Genomic DNA, 23061 nt, shown 5'->3' with positions numbered 1-23061 from the left:
CACTTAATTTCTTGGAATCTCAAGTTCATTGCCTATAAAATAGAAATAATATCTGTTTTGCTCATCTTGCAGGCTCTTTTGTATGGGATGAATAAGATAACGTAAGAAAATCTTTTACAGACAAGAGACTATTTCAATTTCACTTTGTTTTGTGTGTGTACATACCCACCATGAGTGTGGGGGTCAAAGGACAGCCTGTGGGAATTCGTTCTAGCCTCCCACCGTGTGAGTCTAGAGACAGAATTCAGATGACCAGGCTTACTAACAAGGAACTTTACACACTCAGCCATCTTGCTGGCTCTTTGTAATTTTGTTTTTAGGGAGGGGTGCATTTGTAATGGTAATCATATCAGAAGAGCTTCCCGGCTTAGTGATAATCTACACAAATCATGAAAAACAGCAAACTCCAGTAGCACAGGGTAAGTGGGTGAAGTGAGGAGCTGGGCCCGGTATAGCTGCCTTGGTGCTGGGACATCCGGAAGTGCAAAGAACGGATGGCAAGGCGTGAACGCACATCCAGCCTAAAGAGCCCAGGTACCAGCCAGCTTTTTAATCTATTTTTCTTTCTTAAGAAGTTCAGAGGTTCAGGACTGTTTATATAGTCAGTGGTGGAATCTCTGTAGCACATGGCAAGGCCCTGTGACCACAAAAGAAAAGGCAGAGAGGTAGCAGTCTATATCGCAACATCTTCTGACCTCTCTAGAGAAACCACACTGTCTTTGAAAGTGTTACACGTTTGCACCTTCTGCCACTGCCCTCCAATGCACATGGAGTCTCACGTATGAAAACTGCTTTTTCCTCTCTTAGGAATGGCCGTCTCCTAGGCGTCTGTGCCAGTGTGGACAACTGCCGGTTGTTTGTGGGAGGAATCCCCAAAACCAAAAAGAGAGAAGAAATCTTATCGGAGATGAAAAAGGTCACAGAAGGAGTTGTTGACGTCATCGTCTACCCAAGCGCTGCAGACAAAACCAAAAACCGGGGCTTCGCCTTTGTGGAATACGAGAGTCATCGCGCAGCCGCAATGGCTAGGAGGAGGCTCCTCCCAGGTACACTTAGCTCCTGAGCAGGACTCCATACAGACAGCAGCCCCGTGCATGCACTGATTGAGCCTCCCTGTTGGGCTGCCTTTAAGCTCTTCATCTTGCTTGTTTTTCCTCACAATTGATTCAGTTCCCCAAAGTTTTTACAGACCTGCTTTGGAAAGTTACACATCTGTGCATCAGGAGAGCTTTGATCGACAGCAATCCTATAGAGTAATTAAGCAAATCCATCACAGATATACAGTTGCATATAGCTTATGCTCACAATCTAGTTAAACTGGGCTGTTACCTTTCACAGTGTAGACACACACCATCCCAAGGACATCGGACAGGCATGCTTTCAATGCATTTCTCAGTTTCAAATATTTCCTTCTAATTGGAGATAAGAAACATAAACGTTCTTCCTCAGCAGCTCTGCTTAGGCACGCCAACAACACATGTGAGCACCAAGCATCAGTACATTAATTTAATAACCCAACAACGGCGCCTGGATCAGACTAGTGCAAGCAAATATTGAGAGGTCGCGGTTTAGCTGGGCACGGTAGTGCACACCTGTAATCCCAACTCTTGGGAGGCAGAGGCAGGCGTCCTCCTCTTTAATATCATATATTCCAGATTGTTTTTCTGTTGCGGTAATAAAATACTGACCAAAATCAACTGGAGTAGGAAAGGGTTCATTTGGTTTAAAGGCTCCACAGTCCATCAAACTCAGAATCCTGGAGGCAGAAATAGAAGCAGGGACCTCAGAGGTCCTATTTTCTAGCCGGCTTGCTGGCTCACATCCATCTACCTCTTTTATATAACCTAGAACCACATGCCCAGGGATGGCATCCCAACCCACAGGGCACTAGGCCCTGCTCCATCAACTAGCAATCAAGAAAACGCTCTTCAGACACATCCACCAGCCAGTGTGATGGAGGCAGTTCTTTTAATTGTCATACCCTTCTCCAAGACTTGTCTAGTCCCTGTCAAGTTGGCCAAAGCTAAGGAGCAAACAGATCCATCTGTTGTTCTGAAAATCCCCTAATTTTATTTTTCCTTAGACCTGAATAAAATCCCATACTCTGACTGTCCAATCATCTGTTGGTGGACCTCTCGGCTGGGTCTTGTTCCTTGATATCATAAATAGAGCAGCAGTAGACACAGCCATGTGTCCAGTGGACTGTGGAGTCCTTTTGGTAGATGCCTAGGAGTGATATGGCTGGATAACATGATAGTTCTCTCTTTAATTCTTAGAAGCTGTCACTGTGATTTCTGTAATTTCCAGTTTGTATCCCATCAGCAATGGATAAGGATTCCTCTTTCCCACATGCTTGCCAGAGTTTACTGTCGGATTTATTGATATTTGCCATTTCAGTCATCCTTCAAAGTAATTATAATATACATATTGCAGTCCTAGGGATGTTGAACCCTTTTAAAAATACTTATGGGCTAATTTGGGGTTTTTTGTTCTTTTGTCTTTTGAGAATTGTTCACTCATTAGCACTTTTGTTGAATGACAGTTTGGAAGAGTATTTAATTTTTGCAGCTTTTTTTACAAGTTCAGAGTACTACGCATCTTGCTGAAGTATAGCTGGTGAAGATTTTGACCAGCCTGTGGGCTGCTATGTTCACTCTAGCAATGGTGTCTTTCACCATGCAGAAACCTCTCAATATCCTGGGGTCCCATTTGCTGGTTCTTAGGCCAGTTCCCGAGCCACTGGAGGTCTGTTCAGAGAGCTCTTGCCTACACGTGCATTTTGAATGTATTCCCTATACTTTCCACTAGCGCTTTCAGCTTTTAAATTAAGGTCTTTGATCCACTTTGAGTTGATTATTTTGGACAAGAAGAAAGACACTGATCTAATTTTATTCATGTGAATATCCAGTTTTTCCATTGTCACTTGTTGAACAGGTTTTCTCTCTTTATCCCCTATCCCCCTGAGCCCCCCCCCGATTCCCCCTGAGCCCCCCTGATTCCCCCTGAGCCCCCTGATTCCCCCTGAGCCCCCCCCTGATTCCCCCTGAGCCCCCCTGATTCCCCCTGAGCCCCCCTGATTCCCCCTGAGCCTCCCAACCCCCAACTCCCCTACCTGCCTCTGCTGCCACCACATGTCTTTGTCACCTTTGTCAACAATTAGGTATCAATCGGTTTGTCAGTTTATTTTTGGTCCCTGAATTCCTGCATACAATCTTAAGCACAAAACAAAATGGCAGTAGAGTTAGTCCTCTAAATAACCTTTCAGCATTTAGACAATAGCTTCCAAGCTTGAGAAAGACTGTTAGATTTGGAAACTGCTGAATCTCTTAAAGTGATGGATGCTTCTCTATGTCAAAGCTTTCCCATATCATATTATCCAGTGGCCAAATCTTCTGAATCAAAGAGAAGGACCATCCTTAGCCTCTCCATGACCTAGACTTAATATTTTGCCATTGTACTCAGTTATTTTTCCACTACTGTGCATCAAATGGGTGCCTGTTGTCTGTGGACACTGGACGAGAGTGCTGGATCCCCTGGAACTGGAGTTAACAGACAATTGTGAGCTATTCTGTAGGTTTTCAGAATTAAAAACAGGTCATTTCAGGGAAGCAGCATTCACTCGTAACTGTTGGGTTGTCTTTGCAGCTGCTGTTTTTATGTGGTTTAGAATAAGGCTTTGATTTCTACATGTGGATTAGGAAAGTCACTTTACCCAGTACTTTTTTAAAAGTCTTGTTGTTTAGCCCAACCTGACCTCAAACTTGAGCTCCTCCTGCCTCTGCCTCACAAGTACCGCTATGCCTGATGCCGATGCCCCCGCCCCCCAAGTGCTATTTATTAAAGAAACGATGCTTTCTGTTTGTATGCTGTGGGCACCTCTGTCAAAGACTATGATTGATTTTTTAAGGAATAAAAGGATGGATATTTGTTTTCCCTGTGTAATAATTGCACAAATAATCCTTCCCAACACTAATAACTCCTGATTTTGTTCCGTTGAGGTCTGTGCTCCCTACAAGGTACAGCTTGCTTCAAAAAAAAAAAAAAAACCAGATTTTCCATACAGTTTGGAAATTGAGTTTATTTCTCATCTTTATCCTATCACTTCAACACAGAACCTCCAGGGATGTGGCTGTGGAGTGGCAAAACTCAGAGGGGCAAGAAGTAGGAAAAGGGAATTACTGTTAAGTGGCCCACTTTGAAACTGTAAAACTGGGTGTTGTGCATCTTTCTACAAGGTCACAATAAGAAAGAACTGAGGGGCTCATGGGAAACACTCAGAATAGTGAGGAAACAACCAGTTGATTACGACTGTAGGGGTTCAGGAACATGTACTGATTCAGGCAACAACTATTCTTTTAAGATGAATTAATTTTTTTTGTTTTGTTTGTTTTGTTTTGTTTTGTTTTTTTGTTTTTGTTTTTCGAGACAGGGTTTCTCTGCGTTGGCTGTCCTGGAGTCACTTTGTAGACCAGGCTGGCCTTGAACTCACAGCAATCTGCCTGCCTCTGCCTCCCGAGTGCTGGGATTAAAGGCGTGTGCCACCACCACCTGGCAAGTTAAATTTCTTACCATCAACTTTTTCCTATGTCTTCTCTGAACTGGGATTTTTAAAAAGACATTCTCTCTGGGTTCCCACATTGCCTATATTCAGACAGAGGATGTGGAAGGGACACAGTTGGTCTAAATCCTGGATCAAGTATGAGGGACTGAGAACAGAAGAATGCTTGGCCACACCCACCCCATTCATTTGTGTGTGTGGGTGGTGGTGTCTGCCTACGAGACAACACATTCCAACTACAGCAGATGCCATCCAAGCGACCTCTTAATGTTCATGGAGTCAGACTTTGTGTCTAAACCCTAAATCCACTTTTTGCCTTTCTCCCCCTTTCATTATCTCACCTTAAAAATCTATCCCCCGCCCCTCCCCCACCCTTGTAAAAAGCTGTCCTGAGAGTCAGATGTGCCCACCGCTTCCTCACTTCTGCTCCATTTCAAACCACATCCTACCTCTCTCTACATTCAATCATTATCATAAGCCATTGGTCACACACGGAAGTCTCTTCTGTCCAACTCTTGCATCATTTGAATGTCTTAAAATCAATAATAATCTTTTTCAGTGGTCTTAGTCATTTAAGCCCTTAAGGGTCAGTTCCGTTTAAAAGTCCATCAGCGTGGGCTGAGACGCTGTGATGATCTCTAAATAATTAATCAGTCTTCTGATCCTCATTGTCAACAGGAAGAATTCAGTTGTGGGGACATCCTATCGCAGTAGACTGGGCAGAGCCTGAGGTCGAAGTTGATGAAGACACTATGTCTTCAGTGAAAATCCTGTATGTAAGGAACCTCATGCTGTCTACCTCAGAGGAGATGATTGAAAAGGAATTCAACAGTATTAAACCAGGTAGGACGCATGCGCAATTGCTTCTTCAAAACGTACTTTGAAAGCACTTGTGACGGAGGCCATTAACCACAATGTTGAAGAGAATAGCTTTTATTTAGCCCTTTCTCCTAATTGGTTGTGTATTGTTCAGTGATTTCCTCATTTTGGGGATCCAAAAGAGACATGTGGCCCTATAGCATTTAGGAATAGTATGATTTATATTGACCCGGATAGTTATTTAATAAATACACACTGCCTCTGCTAAACAAAATTCTTTGAGTTCTTCTTCCTTCATTTAGCCTCTCTCTGTCCCCAGACCCTCAGACTAAGAACTAAGTAAACATTTACTATGTTAATGACGCTTGGTTCTTATTGGAGGTTTGAGGTCCTACCTCTAATACAAGATTTCCCAACCTCTTTGCTAATGACATTATGGAGCAAATTATCCTTGATAGATTTCAGAATATTGAGCAACATGCAAGGTCTATGCCTACCCCATGCCGGCTATAGCAACTTGTCCTGGGGGCAACCAAAAGCATCTGCAGTCATTTCCATTTGTATGTCTGAGAATGTACTCAGTCACACCAACTGTGTTTATCATGGAAACATCTTCCCACAACTGAGAGTTTCTTGCATTTCTGGCAAGTTCTATAGGATGCTGACAAGCACAGGCCACGGTGCTGTCATGTTAAGCCTCCTGATAATATTCACAGTCTTAGACTGTCTGTTTCCAACTGTAAGTGGATATGATGGTACGTGTATAACAGGTCGATAAGTGTATGGTTTACTCTACAGCTAATTGGTAGGGGTACCATTTTTTTTTTCCTCATAAAGATTACTCAAACATTTATCTTCCTTCAGCTTCAAGAACTCTGCCTTCCCTGACATTTAGTATCATGGTGTGGCTACATACCAACAGCTGTGAATCCATAGCTACTACAGAAACTGAAAAAAAAAAAACCCCGCTAGAATTAGAGTGGGCGTGTTCACATCACATGCCGTTTATTCATCACAATAACTCTACCACAGAGGTTCCTTCTTGGTGTCTATTATTTCCTATAACTCGAAAAACAGAGCCCAGAGCAGTAAGATAGTTGCACAGCTAGCAGCTGGCAGGCCCCAGATTTAACAGCTTCACAAACCCACGCACGCGTCCATCCTCTTTCCATGCATTCATTCATTCATGCAGCTGCTGCTCCCTCAGCAGCTCCAACATGCCACCCACTGCAGGAGGAACTAACAGATGTGAGCTGTGTGTGTGGAAGGCATTTACGGAGAAGTAATAGCTAAATCCTCCTCCTCTTGGAACGCAGAGAAAAGCCGTGTTTAAGAGGGGTCACACGTAGATGACTGCTGAAGACCGATGGGGTTGTGCGTGGATAGGAACTTGTACGCATGTGTGTATGTTTCGTGCGTTCTGGGGTGGGGATTGTTTTTCCCAGAGTGAATAATACCTATTTTCCCACCCAATTAAAACGGTGCTTCTGTTTTGAAAGAGGTTGGAATGAGACTGCCAAAAGACTGATTCTTTTTTATAGTGAATGATGACCAGTCCGGTCTGCATATTTAAGGTAGATATGCCTAGACTTTAGTACAACAGAAACTGTAAGTAAATAATGAATGCCAACATGTCCCTTCTGTCCCTTGCCCTTTCTTCTCCCCCAACGTCCTCCCATGTCTCCAGCCACTACTATATTTTCCTTATTTTCACCTTCGGCTAAAGAATATAAAGAGCTAGCAGCTATCTGCCCTATGGAGAAAAGAAAATTAAAGCCACAAATTTACTCCAGCACAAGGGTCTAGTGTATCGAGGCTATATTAGAAAATGTTATGGAAAGAGAAAAATAATATTAAATTTTTCTTTTCAAGGTATTGGGTTTTCTGAAGAAACCTGAGTATTCATTGAAAATCTGACTCTGTATATCATTTGAACCCTGACTGGGTCTTGTTTGGTCTCCAAGTAGGGTTGTACCTAGGTAGTACCTAGACAGGAGAAATCCATGTTGTATTACTCAAACCCTTATTTTCTAATTTACTCTCTATGCTCAGATGTTCATAAATGAAGCTTTCCATGAGTATATGCGTCTGATTATTACTGCCCAGAAAAGAAAGCAGAATGATTTCAATATAGCAAAAATTTCAGAACACTCAAATCAATGTAAATGCTGCATAACTAATATGAGTGACAGGGTATATGGAAATTGACAATACGTTGGTACTGTGTATGTTCACTAGTTCTTGTATCCTTGGCACTAGGTAAGAGGTAAGTGAAGATGCTATTTTGTACAGCTAAAACAAACATTTTCTCTTGGGAAACTATCGATCAGAAGAGCAGAGTGGAGTGGAGGTATGGAGGGCATCCCAGATGATTCTGTAGTTCTCATTTCCCAAGACAAGGTGTGGAATGGGCTCATGGTCATCACTCCATCCAGCACTCAAGGAATGGGGATACTGGCCTAAAGGCTCTGCTAATTATATGCCCTCTGCTTCATAGGCTCACATGCCTTTATTTATTTATATTTTTGAGTCTGGCCAGATAATTTTGTTCTGTATAATTATTGTCATAAGAAGCTAAGAGCTAGATACTAAGGGGAGGGAAAAGAAAACTACTGCAATTAAAATAAAAAAATTATCCTTAGATTACATGTTTCCCATTGTTCCAAAGGAAGGTAATTCACTGTCATTGAACCATGTGGTAGAATGTGAGCTCTAAATGCTTTAGTGACCCTGAGTCTGAGAGAACAACTGAAGTCTGATAGGGAAAGGATTTTCTCCACTTCCTAGTCATCCTGAGAATTGTGTTATATCACATTGACTCTGAGAACTAGGGACAAATGAAGAAAAACCAGCCTCTCAAAAAGATGCCAGGTTAATGAGAGCTGGAAGATAACCAGAGTACTCAGAGGTAGAGAAACAAGTTTCCACTTAACCATCAACTAAAGAAAAGTTTTGCTTAGAAAACTGAGTGAGCAACAGGATGTTTAAAAGATAACAATAAGCATCTTTGTGCAACAACTTTTTTTTCACATGATACCATCTATATGTACAGCAGTCTTTCTACATAAACATAAGGTAGGCTGCCTTCTGGATGTTTTTACACAACAAACTAAACTAACTTGGCTAACGTTAGCTGGGCACAGTGGTACACACCTATAATCCCAGCACTCAGGGAGGCAGAGTCAGGCCAATCACTGTGAGTTTGAGGCCAGCCTGGTCTACAAAGTGAGTCCAGGACATCCAAAGCTGTACAGAGAAACTCTGTCTTGAAAAAGAAAAAAAAAAGTTTTCATTCTTGGGGCTGAAGAGATGATTCAGTAATAAAAGCGTGCACTGTTCTTGCAGGAGACCCCAATTCAGTTGCTAATATCCATGTGAGCTGATTCTCATCTGCCTGTAACTGGATCTCCATGGGCTCTAACACCATCTGCTGGCCACCACAGGTTTTGCACTCACATGCATACAACCACACAAACACATACACACATGACCATGTAATTAAAAATACAATAAATATATAAAATATTTTTATTCCCCCCAAGATTTCTCTTCCGTCGCAAAGTAACTATTTTTTTATCAGTTTGGTATACACCTTTCCACAGTATCTCTGGATAGAGGTACTTGAGTTTGTGTGTACTTATATGTGGGTTGAGATATTTAAAATAGACACTCATATTTTATGTTGTTATACATTTTAGAAGCAGACAATAGGGTTTGGATACTTCCATGTGAATGCATAAGTATATTCTGAGCTCTTTAAAGACTCAATGAAGTTTCTATAAATATATCAAAGTTAATCATTTCTGAGAAAATGTGTCTTGTTTTACTTTCTTATTTCTACAGTAGCAAAATACTGATGTCTTTAAAGAAAATCCTTGTGCATGTCCATAAACTCATCTGTATGAAGAAACAAGTTAGAATTAGTAGATATCTAACTTATTTTCAACCTTTCCATACTACAAGCCGAAATTACCTGGGATTTCAGATGGTCTTTCAGAAGCAACATTTTTTAAAATAAAGGAATTAATTAAGGGTATAGGACATGAGATTCTAGACCTTAGCTGTGTCCTGTGTGAAATATAAATCCCCCTCTGCCATAGCCTCCTTATATTTACACAAAAGTAAAATCAAATTAATTAAACAGACATTAGCAGACCACATTCCTAAAAATCTCCCCTAATTCCAATTTTCTTATAGAGAAAGTAAAATAGGGTAGTTTCAGGGGACTGAGTGTGACATCTCTAATGGTCATGAGTTACTGTTTACCTCAGGCTTCTACAGTGTGCAGGATCAGACTACACTGACATCATGATCACTTACCAGCAAATGACCTTGAAATGTTGTGCTTTGTGTGATCTTAGAGCTAAGAAAAATAGCACTGAGCTGTAAAGGATGGGTCCCAGACACTACAGCAGATGACTGTGACATTGGCTATCTGTGTGACCAGAGTTTCCTTCTCTTTCCAGCAGACTTGGATGAATGCTTCACCACAGGACATGGGAACAAGCATCCCAAGTAGTTACACTAACCCAGACTCGGGGGTCAGGGGCATAGCTAATACTCCCGGGGTGAAATTTGACCAATAGGGATATGCTGGGAAACTGTGCTTTCTCCCACATCCGTGAATTATTGCACAGCATTGTTTCTTCTCCACAACAGTCTTGGGAAGACTTCAGCAGCCAGTTGATAGATGTTCCTCTCCTGGTTGTGTGTACTAGTCCCCTGTTCCTACCACCTTGCTCTAGCTCCACTTGCACTTTCTTACTCCCATACCTCACTTTGAAACTCCCAGACAGAACAGTCTTTTGAAGTAAATGAGTTAAATATATGTTTATAAGGTAACCCTAATTGAGTTCAAGTCAATTTAATAACACTTTATCTTCTATAGAGTATTATTATCTTTTATAGTTCTTACCTTTTATATTTTATACCTTCTTACTAAGATGCCATTCTTACTCTTAAATTTCTTATAATATAGGAAATAGAAAACACAATTCATGTTATGATAACTTATAATAAATTAGATTATAACTATTTTCATGGCAAGCAAAAGCTTATGTTGACTATACAGAATTCTAAACCTGGACACACAAAAGAGCCTCACCAGATGCTTACACCATGGAAGCTAGCCCCATCATTGTCTCAAGGTTGCTAATGGTGCTGCTGTCGTTATATCTACAGGTGCTGTGGAACGTGTGAAGAAGATCCGAGACTATGCTTTTGTGCATTTCAGCAACAGAGAAGATGCAATTGAAGCCATGAAAGCTTTAAATGGCAAGGTAATGTAGAAGAAAAGAAAATATGTACAAAATCCGTCTCAGCATGCCACAGGCGTGCTGTACCAAAGAGTGATCTCCACAGTCTGTGTTACCCCCACCTTTCCCCATTGCTGGCACAGAAGCTGCAGTCCTTTGGGGGGGATGCATAAGACAGAAATAACAGAAAAATATATGGAGAGCAAAGAGGTGGCTAGGTAAAACAAATCCTAATGCTTTTTTTTTTTTCTGACTTCACCAAATCACTGACCTCACTTTTCTTGCAAAGGGATTAAAGTTTTTCAAGGTATTTTCTCCATGCCCTTGCTAATATTCTCTAGCTGTGAAGAAGCACCGTGACAAAGGCAGCTCTTATGTAAGAAAACATTTAGTTGGGGTCTTGTTTACAGTTTTAGAGGCAAGTCCATTATATCAAGACATAAAACATGCAGCAGGCAGGCAGGCAGAGTTCCTGAGAGCTTAACATCCTGATTTGTGGGCATCAGGCAAAGAGAGACACTGGGCCTGGTGAAGGCTTTTAGAACCCCAAAGCCCACCCCCAGCGACACACCTACTCGAACAAAGCCACATCTCCAATCCTTCTAATCCTTCTCAACAGTTCCTCAACTGGGGACTAAGCACAAAAACATGTGAGCCTATGGGGGACATTCTCATTCAAGCCACCGCATCCCTCAAGTTCCAACTATCTCTAATTATTGTAGCTTATAATGCAGTAATTTAAAGATCATTAGTGAGAAAAATGTCAAGATATCTGTCATTCTGATGTCAGTATTTGAGCTTCCCAACACAGAGGCTTAGAACTCTTCTCTTTGCCAAGAGTAGAGTCTGAAGAAAAATCAACTTCTGTATTCCTACTGTTTATTTGTTTACAGAAACCTATGTGGTATTTGCACCAATCAAATAAGCACTGAACCTTGTCTATGGGCCACTGACCTGCTGGTAATGTCCATGATGCAAAGTTAATCAAAGCAAAGACGCTTGTCAAAGAGCTGAGAGTCGAGAGAACTAAGTCAGCGCCACAAGCACCTTGCAAAGTAGTCAGTTGAGTGGTATTAGAAGGCGCTTAAAAGTAGAAAGGTCAAATGATGAGAAGTGAGTCATCAACATTCAGAAACCATCACAGATAATAAGATTCTATGGGGAAGAACCTATGAGAATTGGATATACTTTCAAAAGGTAAACTATGGCCTGGAGAGTCTGTCTTAATGGCAGGATGTGAGACTATCAAGAGAGAATCTGAGAACAGCAAGTTGCATTAGAGCACAAGGCACGGGAGACTGCTCTGTCCATTGAGCCTTCTATCAATCCAGGTTCCAGCAGACGATGGGTAGCAAGGAATTTACTCCAGAAACATGGGTAAGGTAGACTCAAAAATACAGTGTCAGAGGCTAGAGCTCATAGATTTCTGGCAGTAAAGTCACAAGAGAAGGAGCTCTGGAGAGTTGATTGAAAACTAAAATGAGACCGAGCTGTGGAGAGCAGGTTCCTTTCAAAGGAACATTGAGCTAGAATCGCTCTATCCTAAAGCCTCTGGGTCTTATCTGAAAGGTCTCTGATCAAGGACTACACTGGTCCAAGATGACCACTCAGGGAGGGAGCTGGGAAAACATACCCAAAATAACCCTTGTCTCATTCCTTATCCTCATATGCAGGGTTTCTCCTTGGCCAAATCCAATGGCAATGCAGAGGTCCCAGGATCCCTGATGAGGAACTCTATATGAATAACCCCCCCCCCCAGAGTGCGGGCTGGACATTGGTGGGGCCTGGATCTGGAGAACAAGGGCAAGGTTTCCCAGAAGAGGTTGCTTCAGACACAGGGAAACCTGGGATATAGGCAGCCTAAGGGACCTTCAACATTCCTGAGTCCTGTAGGGAAGGAAGAAAGTGGTGACTCTGAAGTAGAAAAAGAAAACTATAAAGTCAATTCATGGTAAAATGGACCCTCTGACCAAAACTTTATTTCTTCATTGATTGTTATGTTACTATCATACAACATTGATTGTTATGTTACTACTTCAAAAGCAATTTTCAAGTTAACTTTCTCGTATTAAGCATGCCTAGATGTACATGTCTCTACTGAGAAAACCCAGCCATCTAACCCAATGCTAAATAACACACCGGAATAATTCTAGTGGAAAAGTGTTCACGTTATTACCAAAATTTATAAGGAAGGGAGACTTTATTTTGGCTCAAAGTTTAAGAAGAGATGGGAAAGGCACGGGGATGAGGTAGTCAATTTTTTTTTCTGACTTGCTGACAGGAAGAATGGCATTCACTGTAACAGTCTCTATGCCAAGACTAACTGTAATCAAGAGGTCACATTATGTTGGGATATTTTAATAAGCACACACTTAACTTTTGTGAATCTACAGAAAAAAATATTAACAAACACAAGTACTTAAAAATACTTCTCCATGAAAAATTTTAAATTGCTTTTGTACTTGAATGAACTACTTTCTCCTAAAGTAGCTCAAGGCAGTGACAGAAGAGTGGGGCAGCTAGTCACATTGTATCCAGTCAGGAAGCTGTTATTATTTGTACCTAGACATTTTCATAACAATGTTTACAAATATGAAGCTGAATATGCATTTTATGTTACAAATATATACTATTAACTGCTATGTTTAAGCATAGTATAAAAAATAAGTTTTCCTAGGCTACTTAAAATACCTATTGGTATTTTTATTTATTAGACAAAGTTAGACTTAGGAGATCTTTTGTAAGATAACGATCATGTTAAAATTTAAGGAGACCAGTGAAAAGGCGCAGGGTGTTTACTAAGATGGCTTGACGGTACTTGTACCGAATCTGATGGTCCAATTTTAATCCACAGAACTTACATGATAGACAGAGAATTATTCCCTAACCTTCACACCCAGGCTTTCCACCCTCATATTGTAATAACTCTTTACTTTTTCTTTCTTGCTGAAAGTTAATCAATTAACTAAGTTAATTACTTTGGATTTTTAAGACAAGGAGAGCATCTTTTTGTAGTCCTGGCTGTCTAGGAACTCACTTTATAGATCAAGCTGGCCTCAAACTCACAGAGATCCTTCTGGTTCCCTCCCTAGAGCTGGAATTAAATGTGCATGCCACTTGCCTGGCCACTGTAATAATTTTTAAAGGCATGTTTTAAATGGTACCTGACTTGAGAGCTCTCGGTCTCCCTCACAGCTGTATCTCAATCCCTGCCATCCCTGTTTAGTAGCTCCCAACTTCTCAGCAGAGCAAACATTTGCTTTATGTGGACAGTGAAACTATCTACCAGATTCCTCTTCCTTGAGTAGGGTCTACATACGGTCCTCTCCCTCCCCAGGAAATACCTATTGCATAGCTGTTCTAAGGAGCCATTGGGAGAGGCCTGGCAGAACTTCCTCACCAAGATGTTGATACATGATAAGGTTTCTCTATTCGTTTCCGTCACTTGCATTTTATTGTGCTGGGTAATTCATATTTCACCCATAATGCTCTCCAATTTCCATTTTTGCTTTTTGGTTTTGGTTTGGTTTGGTTTTTCCTGAGACAGGGTTTCTCTGTGTAGCCTTGGCTGTCTTAGACTCGCTTGTAGACCAGGCTGGCCTGGTCTGAGTGCTGGCATTACAGGCATGCACCACCATGCCTGGCTCGTCTGAACTTCTTATACTCACATAATTTTTAACACATGTGCCACACTTAGTAGAAAACACTGCATGATTTTATGTCTCTGTGACTGTCTCTGTACTATACATTCAGTAGCCAACATGACATTGTTGGCATGTTGTGCAGTTATCAACGAGACCACTCAGAGAACAGTCAGCTGACGCAGAAGCATGAACCTGCTAAGAGACCAAAACATTAAGAATTGCAAGTCGGTAGCAAACATAAAGCAAACAGCAGACATGTTGTATGACATGTCAGAACGCCTTCTCAGCTTGGCTTTTCCTTGCTCTCTACAACAGATGCTGGACGGCTCTCCAATTGAAGTGACCTTGGCCAAGCCAGTGGACAAGGACAGTTACGTTAGGTACACCCGGGGCACAGGTGGCAGAAACACCATGCTGCAAGGCGAATACGCCTACCCTCTGGGCCACATTTATGACCCTACCACAGCCTACCTTGGAGCTCCTGTCTTCTATACCCCGCAAGCGTATGCAGCCATTCCAAGCCTTCATTTCCCAGCTACCAAAGGACATCTCAGCAACAGGGCTCTCATCCGAGCCCCTTCTGTCAGAGGTAACACTAGTTAGTTCTCTCTATATAATTCCTAAATTTCAAATAATTGATAAACTGTAGTTCAGTGGCCTTAGACAGATTGGATGGATTCAGTGGGAGAAAAAGACTAGAAAACTTTGTTTAAAATCAAATGTATCTCTTGTTTTATAGGAATCTATTTTTTTTTTTCACATTACAACTGGTTATTAAAAAAATACTTGTCAGAACATGGTGTGAATGAGCCCAGTATACAAATTAGATCCATAAGATATGCACAGAATACAACCCAGCTCTATAACCACTGCTTCTTCCTCCTTATCAGACCAGCATATGATATTAATATGTGACTGGTTATGCTGTTTATAGAACTTCCCAGGGAGAACAGCCTGACCCAAAGGAAATCACCTCACATGAGGCATTGTCATTTAAATTCTTTCCCAGAATTGTGTGCTATACCTCTGCTGTGCCCATTGTTTGTTTGTATGTTGGTGACAGGGGCTTATCACCAGCCTGATTCCATGCTGGTCAAGAACTCCCAATGTCTGCCTCTACCTCCTGAGTGCTCTAAGGCAGATGTGTATCACCTCTGGCTATGTGTGATAACTTTGAAAAAGCCAAACTACTAATAAAATTAATGGTTTTCTTTAGTATACAGGAAACCAAATAAATTAAAGGTAGAAAAACGAATTTGATCTCACTGTCAGACTATATATTATGTTTAAACCCTACACAAATTCTCTGTTTGAGCAGATTTCTGAGCTCAGTAAATTCAATAGCATATATGAAGCTAGTTTGTCTCTGCCTTGTGGTGTCTTTTACTGAAGCTTTTCTTGGTTGTAGTTAACATCATCTGAACCCCAATCCTGTTTTCCCCACATGACAGCAATCTGGAAAATAATGAAAAATGATGTATTTAAATACACTCTTGAGTATCACTTAGAATAGGCCTACCCAGATTATTTTGGAAACAATTACCTTACTATATTGCATTATTTTTCAGGGATTAAAATGAAATGAGCATCTTAAGACCTCTTCAATGGCCTTAAAAGGTCTATGCTCACAATACAACTACTCCTATGAAAATTGCAATGTAAAAGTAATAATCAAGATTTTATGTCTGTATGTTATAACAAATTATGTAATTGAAAAATTATGCATACATATAAAACACATCATTAATTAATCCATATATCTTACGTGTTACCAACCAGTTGTGATGTAGAAAAAAGCAAACTCCATTCCAAGGGAAAATAATAAATAGCATTAACAAAAATGCAATCAATGAATAATATCTATGGGTGGAAAGTGATCAACTCAATGGTTTATTCCTTTATGTCATCAATAGGAAATCAACACAGCAATACAGCAAAGAAAAAATCAAAAGGAATCTATCTATGAAACTCAACAGAAACTTAAGTCTCATGTCAACAGTGCGTAAGAGAGAGTGGTAGACTTAAAAAAAAATGTTTTCTAAATGGTTTTCTGATGACTCACCAGGGATATGATAATCAAATTCATTTCTGGCTTACGGGCAGAGTGGCATTCACTGTAACAGTCTCTATCCCAGGCTTAACAATAATTCAAATGGTCATATTATGTTGGGATGTTTTAATAAGTACATACTGAACCTTAGTGAATGTACAAAAACATTAACAAAAGAGTAACAAAAAATACTTTTCTCTCTGACAAATTTTTAAGTTCCTGTGCACTTATCCATCTCCATGAAGGCAACTTCTTTGCAAAGGAGCTTTCAGAAGGAGAGAGTCTACAGTGAGCCTTAGCTGATGTTGAGTTTCATTACATTTGAATCTTAGGTTATCCGTCCTTCCTCAGGGCAGTAATTAATGTGACTTGGGCTAACTTTTCCATTACAGTAAGATTCAGGGTGATTTTCTGGTGGTTTGATTCAGTTTAATGCCTTCTTACATTCCTAGAAATTTACATGAATGTCCCTGTAGGGGCTGCGGGAGTGAGAGGCCTGGGCGGCCGTGGGTATTTGGCATACACAGGCCTGGGGCGTGGATACCAGGTCAAAGGAGACAAGCGAGAAGACAAACTCTATGACCTTCTGCCTGGGATGGAGCTCACCCCCATGAATACTGTCTCTTTAAAACCGCAAGGAATGAAACTTGCTCCTCAGGTAGGTAAAATCACACCAGCGGTAATTAAGCTGGGCCAGGGACCATTGCTCAGATGGCTTCAGTTGATCCTTACTTGGGCTACTGTTCTGTGACATCAGCTTAACATACTCAGAGGAGCCACCATTCTGGCACTATAAAAGGACCTTCATTGTGTTTCCTCACAATCCAGCAAAATGAAAAACAAACAAAATCCTGAAAAAGAATGTAAACCAAAAATGATAGATGAAAATAAAATGAGGCAAAAACCCCAGCTCAGAATAAACTCCTATTAAAGTAGGTGCTTGGCAACTGAAAAGAAGGGGACTTAGTAGCCGGGAACCTTAAGTAGGCTGTTAGGACTTTTCTTGGAAATATGGCATTAAAAGAGCAACACGAATAGAAATGCCAAAATGGCAAGATGGATAAAAGTCCTCTAGACTGCAATCTCCACAAAGAACTATACGCAACTGAGTAAAGCTGAGAGCAGGAAAGGCAGCTTTCCCAGGGAAGAGGACGCCTGTTAGTTATCCAGTGTCAAGTGGTCAGCACTGAAAATATACACACATACAAGTAACATCATACAGACAAAAGAGGTTATTTATATATATATATATTGCATGTACAATATAACAGTTAATGAAAAGAGGCCATAAACTTGAAGACCAGTGGGGAGGAGCATATAGGAGGTCTTGGCAGGAGGAAAAGGAAAGAGAAATACTGTAATTATATTATAATCTCAAAAAAAAAAAAAAAGAAGAGAGACAGGGAGAGAAAGAAGAGAGAGAGAGAGAGAGAGAGAGAGAGAGAGAGAGAGAGAGAGAAACATTCCACCTGGAATCTAGGTAAATCCTTCAGTATAAAATGCCATCCGCCATATAAAGCCTTCCACAATGCTCTTTACTGGGCAGTGTTACGATGGTACCCGGGTCATGATGGTAACTGCTATTTGCTGCTATTCACTTATAGTCTGTGTTTCTGTGTGGCTTTGGGTTTTTTGTTTGTTTGTTTGTTTGTTTCTGTTTTGTTTTGTTTTGTTTTTTAGTCGAAGTTGAAAGTTCTAGAGATTGTTCAAGTAGGGAAACTAAATACCATGTTAGAAATTAATTAAAACGAAACACACTGAGTTCCTGTTAAGCCTAAGTTATCCTATCCCATTAGTATGTGTCACGAGCTGCTCCCTCTGAAGCCACTTCGGCTGAGTGGTGCGGGACAGTCTGTAGATTCTAAGGGAAATATCCCTGCTCTCAGGGGGTAGGTAGACCTCCGACTTGAGGGGGGAAAAAGTTCCTCAGGATTTCAACTAAAGGGTAAATATGACATCTAAAAGCTTGACCTGAGAATGGGAGCAGGGTATTGTCAGTGTTTTTCTTTTATATATTTTTAAGTAAGTTTTCTTCAAATTCTATGCAGGCTATCAGAAAAAAATTAACAAAAGACTGTCTATTGCACTGGTAAACAGGAATCATTTGTTTAAAAAGTAACATTTATTGAGCTTCGCTAGGGTAGCCTGTTTGTTAGACACTAGAGATATAAAATTGAATACAACAAAACTCCTTGCAATCATAAATCAGATGGCAACCCAGTGGGATAATACTGACACATAAAGAGATAATTACAATGAAGTCAGGTAACTGCCATGGTGAAAACAGTCATTCTGAGCAAAACTCCTGGCTTACTCATTAAACTCCAGTGAGAGGCTGGTTATAATGAGAAATAGTTAACTATTATGTCTCTGAATTCCTACAACTATAGTTGAAAATTTGAAGGCCATGCCACTTCAGCCAATGTGGCTGGAAACTAACCCCCACAGGAGAGGGAGGAATCTCCAACCAGTAGACAGGGCTCAAGAAGTGCCCTGATCAAGCAGCAGCTGCAGAGGGCACTCTCCTCAGTGTGTTTGCTCAATTGGCGTAAGTGGGCAGAGAGCCTATCTTCTAGCAAAAGCTAACTGATCTTGCTCAGGAACCTCAAAACTTGCTTTATAAGTGACAGAAGAGGCTACTAAGCACTAAAAAGTTTTTATTTTATTATGTATATAGTGTTCTGCTTGCAAGCACACCTACACTCCAGAAGAGGGCAGCAGATCTCATGGGTCTAAGCCATCATGTGGTTGCTGGAAATTAGACTCAGGACCTTTGGAAGAGAGCAGCCAGTGCTCTTAACCTCTGAGCTATCTCTCCAGTCCCTAAGCACATTTTAATAATGGGAAAAATAAGCTCAATATTCAAATTAATAAATAGGAAAGTGTCATGAGAGACAGCAGCTGGGCTGACATGAGAGCAGTGAGCTAAGAGGCTCCAGCTATCCGGAGGGCCTTGCTCTGTTGCATCATTCTTCTCTTGGCATTAAGCCCTGTCTGACACAGACACTGAATTTGCTGTGTGAATGGAGGGTCAGGACGTCAGCACTGCTAAAACCAGCTTTAGGGCAAAGTAACCATGACTCTTTTCAGAAAAGATTCAGCTTACAGTAATTAAACAGTAAAAAGTAAACTCATGGATGGATGATAAAAACAGATTGTCATGAAAATAGCTAAACAAAGCACATTGCCAATAAATAAATAAGTAAATAAATCACCACTGTAAATACCTATCAGTGTTTATTACCATATACTGCCCCAAGGGCTGGAAAGATGGCTCAGTGGTTAAGAACACTTGCTGCTCTTGTGGACGACACATGTCAGGTTCCAAAAAGCCATACAATGGCTCTGGTTCCAGACGGATGCCCTCCATTAGCCTCTGAGGGCACCATGCACATATGATGCACATACATGCAGGCAAAACCCTCATATGCATAAAATAAAAACATATAAGATAAGGTGAGGGCCATAAGGCCCCCTGATTTTTAAAAATTGTGCAGTTAAAAAAAAGACCTATGTCAAGTGGAAAGAAGCAAAGGTACATCCTCAGGTTATCTGTGCCTTAAGCCACTATGAACAAGGGCTTGAGCGGAGGTAACAGGCAAATCCACCCACATAGGGCCACAATTTCCTAAAAACTGGAATAAGTACACATAAATATTATGAAGTTAAGCTCTTAGTTTTATATATATATAATGTATTTTATATAATATATATTAATGGACTAAAGTGGAACTACTAGAGTAAATGGTGTGAAACTGATTTTATGGACTATAATAAATGTTCACAGTTTAAATGGAGTTCAGATTGGGTTCAACTTAAATTTTATGAGTCATTAAACCATGTGACATTTTCTCTCTTCTAACCATTGAAACTGAAGTTCAGAGCTCAGAACCTAAAAGCTGAGAAGTAATGCAAATGTGACATTTGAGGGAGAAATCATTTTTTTTCTCTTGTAGATATTAGAAGAGATCTGCCAGAAAAATAACTGGGGACAACCAGTGTACCAGCTGCATTCGGCCATTGGACAAGACCAAAGACAGCTATTCCTATACAAAGTAACTATCCCAGCGCTGGCCAGCCAGAATCCTGCAATGTGGGTACCTTCTCTGAGCTCCTGGTTACAGAGCTTTTAGATAAGATTAGCCTGTGTTAAGTGTATTTGATCATCACTCAAATGACATCCTCAAGTCTGCCACCTGCTCCTTTGCAATTAGATGAAAAGGCAAGGTGCTCAGCTGGTAAACAGACTGGCATCTAAGAGCCCCAATGTTTCATACAGAGTGAAGACTTTCTGGGTAACTGACTAATGAATAGGGGAGATGTTTAGAGATCAAAATGGAACAGAGGACTATAACTGGTTCCTTTCTGCAGTGGGACCCATGTGAAACCAGCACTTTACTGCATAACCGTCTGTCCTACCTTTTAAATTTTGTATCTAAGAGCTGATCTTTAGTAGATGTCACCTTCCGGATTTTACCTCCAGGCTGCACTTATATATTTTAGGAACCATGTTTACCCTAGAAGAGTCCTGTAGTAAAAATTATACATGTTCCCCAGGAATGCCATCAGCTGCCAAGGTACTAGACCAATTTACAAGTACTCCCGCGTATCCTTACATGCAAGAACTTCTTACGGCAAATAGAAATAAATGCCCTATACAAAATGCCAAGGTCAGCTCATCTTTACCAGCTAAAAAAATGGCTTTGGGTTTTCATCTGACTGGGTACAAATTTTCTGAATAATTAACATGAGTGACCATTCTTTCCAGTCACCCTTTCACACCTCCAAAGCTAAGTGCCTATGTGGACGAAGCGAAGACGTATGCCGCGGAGCACATTCTGCAGACACTAGGCATTCCCACAGAAGGAGGTGACACTGGGACTACGGCGGCCACCACTGCATCTGCCGCTGTGTTCCCAGGTACTCGGCCAGGGGGAATCAGCTGTGCCAAAAACTACAGGCTGCAGACTGTCTGGGGATACCCTTCTTTGTAGAACTCTCAAGTACAGTAATTCTGACCTGTGCCCCTGTGCAGAAGGAAAAGAGATGGGGAAACTGAGTCAGAGCAGCCTAAGCTACTTGGCGACTGCCTCTGCTTTGAGCAGCTGTGAGACCTTGAATGCTCCTATGTCTAGGTTGGTGTGGTTTGGTTTCCGCTCTCATTAAGAGACTTTGGTACTGTTGTGAGCTGGTATTTCACTGAGCTCTTGCTATGAGCACTGAGGTGCTCAGCACACTTTATATTACCCCGCAATGACCCTTTCTCTCTTCCACCCTTTTCTACCCCTTTATTTGATCCCTTTCAACACCTTAACACTAGACAGGAGAGAAAATGGGATAGAAGGGAAAAGGAGCATCATTACAGTCAGACTACGTCAAACTGATTAGGGGTGTCAAGCTTCCTGGGGAATGTTTGAACTTCGCCATCAGAACACAATCACTTGGCTGCAGCCAGCTGCAACCAATAGCATCCAACCACCAACCAGCCACACATTTATGTGCCAGGGTTCTAGCATTTATATATCCTCTGAAAACTTCCCATAATTCCAAATATCTCACACACTCTATCTGCAGAAACTATCTGCGGTGAGTAAAACCATGGTCCTACTTGATCAAATCATAGTCAGCTGCTGTGAAACAGCCCATATCCCCAAAACTGGGATTAAAATGAAAACATATTCCCGTAACATTTCTGTGGAGGGGGGGGGTGTTTTTGGTTTTTGTTTGTTTTTTTGTTTTGTTTTGTTTTTGTTTGGTTGGGTTTTTTGTTTGTTTGTTTGTTTGTTTGTTTTTGGTTTTTCAAGACAGGGTTTCTCTGTATAGCTTTGACTATCCTGGACTCGCTTTGTAGACCAGGCTAGCTTCGAACTCATAGAGATCTGCCTCTCTCTGCCTCCCAAGTGCTGGGATTAAAGGCATGCACCACCAATGCCTGTCTCATTTCTGTGCTTTTTAAGGAAACCAAATTTACAAAATTCTCACTACAGACAGACAGATGATAGGTGGATGATAGTTAGATAGATGATAGATAGATAGATAGATAGATAGATAGATAGATAGATAGATAGATAAGCAAGCTGTAAATCTCAACAGCTGCCAAAAGGGAAATGGTGAAGAGGAAGAAAAGTAAGGCAAAACAAGCTGTTTGCAATGAAAGTCCACAGACAGCCACAGGGCAAGAAGAGCTTCAGAGAAAGTGAGAAGGCCCAGAGTGCCACGAAAAGGATGCTTAGCTTTTAATTAAAAAGCTATCTTTTTCACTGCCTAAATGGCCTTTGCTGGTCTCCATGTATTCATCAAAGCTATCCCCATTAGTCACTGAACTTTTAAAACTGGTACTGTAACATTACAACAGGGTTTTTACTTTTACTGTATAATTTATATCTCTTCTTAAAAGCAAACCGAAAGTTTAATTTTCAGGGTCCTACTGCCTTCAGTAGCAGCATTTGATGAGGAATCCATTTCATGGATTTGTAACAGATAAAGAAAATAATCCAGACTGCAGGTTTTAACAAAATATGTCTCCTTTTTTTAAAAAAAATCACTTGTTTTTATAGTGATACATTAAGACTCTCTAAAACAGTACAATCTCACCTCTATTAGAATATCTGTCTCTGTTTATTCTTTCTTGTGTGAAAGAAGGTTTTAATTTTTAATTATTTTTGAGACAGAATCTCTCTTTCTTTATAGTCCCGGCTGTACTAGAACTCTTTGACGACCAGACTGCCTCGAACT

The 23061-nt window shown here is 40.8% G+C and overlaps 1 protein-coding gene and 1 long non-coding RNA gene across 4 annotated transcripts in view; one reads left to right on the top strand and one right to left on the bottom strand.

Moving 5' to 3' along the window:
• The window catches only part of LOC311590425, a 136885-nt gene that overhangs the window by 94068 nt on the left and 19756 nt on the right, over nucleotides 1-23061 (bottom strand). The window lies entirely within an intron of this gene.
• A1CF (APOBEC1 complementation factor) overlaps nucleotides 1-23061 on the top strand; it is an 80514-nt gene that overhangs the window by 49886 nt on the left and 7567 nt on the right. For 2 of the 3 annotated variants that reach the window (XR_014777383.1, XM_084772600.1), the window contains exons 5-11: nucleotides 808-1046; nucleotides 5237-5401; nucleotides 10559-10656; nucleotides 14592-14865; nucleotides 16779-16984; nucleotides 20283-20419; nucleotides 21095-21246. Coding sequence is in view for 2 of the 3 variants with exons in the window: in XM_084772600.1 (XP_084628726.1) it covers nucleotides 808-1046; nucleotides 5237-5401; nucleotides 10559-10656; nucleotides 14592-14865; nucleotides 16779-16984; nucleotides 20283-20419; nucleotides 21095-21246 (1271 nt within the window). In the remaining variant the exon portion in view is untranslated. The remainder of the gene's footprint in view (nucleotides 1-807; nucleotides 1047-5236; nucleotides 5402-10558; nucleotides 10657-14591; nucleotides 14866-16778; nucleotides 16985-20282; nucleotides 20420-21094; nucleotides 21247-23061) is intronic. The other variant, XM_084772601.1, reaches the window with a different exon arrangement.

Source organism: Acomys minous (assembly GCF_964271855.1).
Source record: "Acomys minous genome assembly, chromosome: 2".
NCBI classification, from domain to species: Eukaryota; Metazoa; Chordata; class Mammalia; order Rodentia; family Muridae; genus Acomys; species Acomys minous.
The sequence above is the reverse complement of the archived record's forward strand: the minus strand, read 5'-3'. Positions and strand labels throughout refer to the sequence as shown.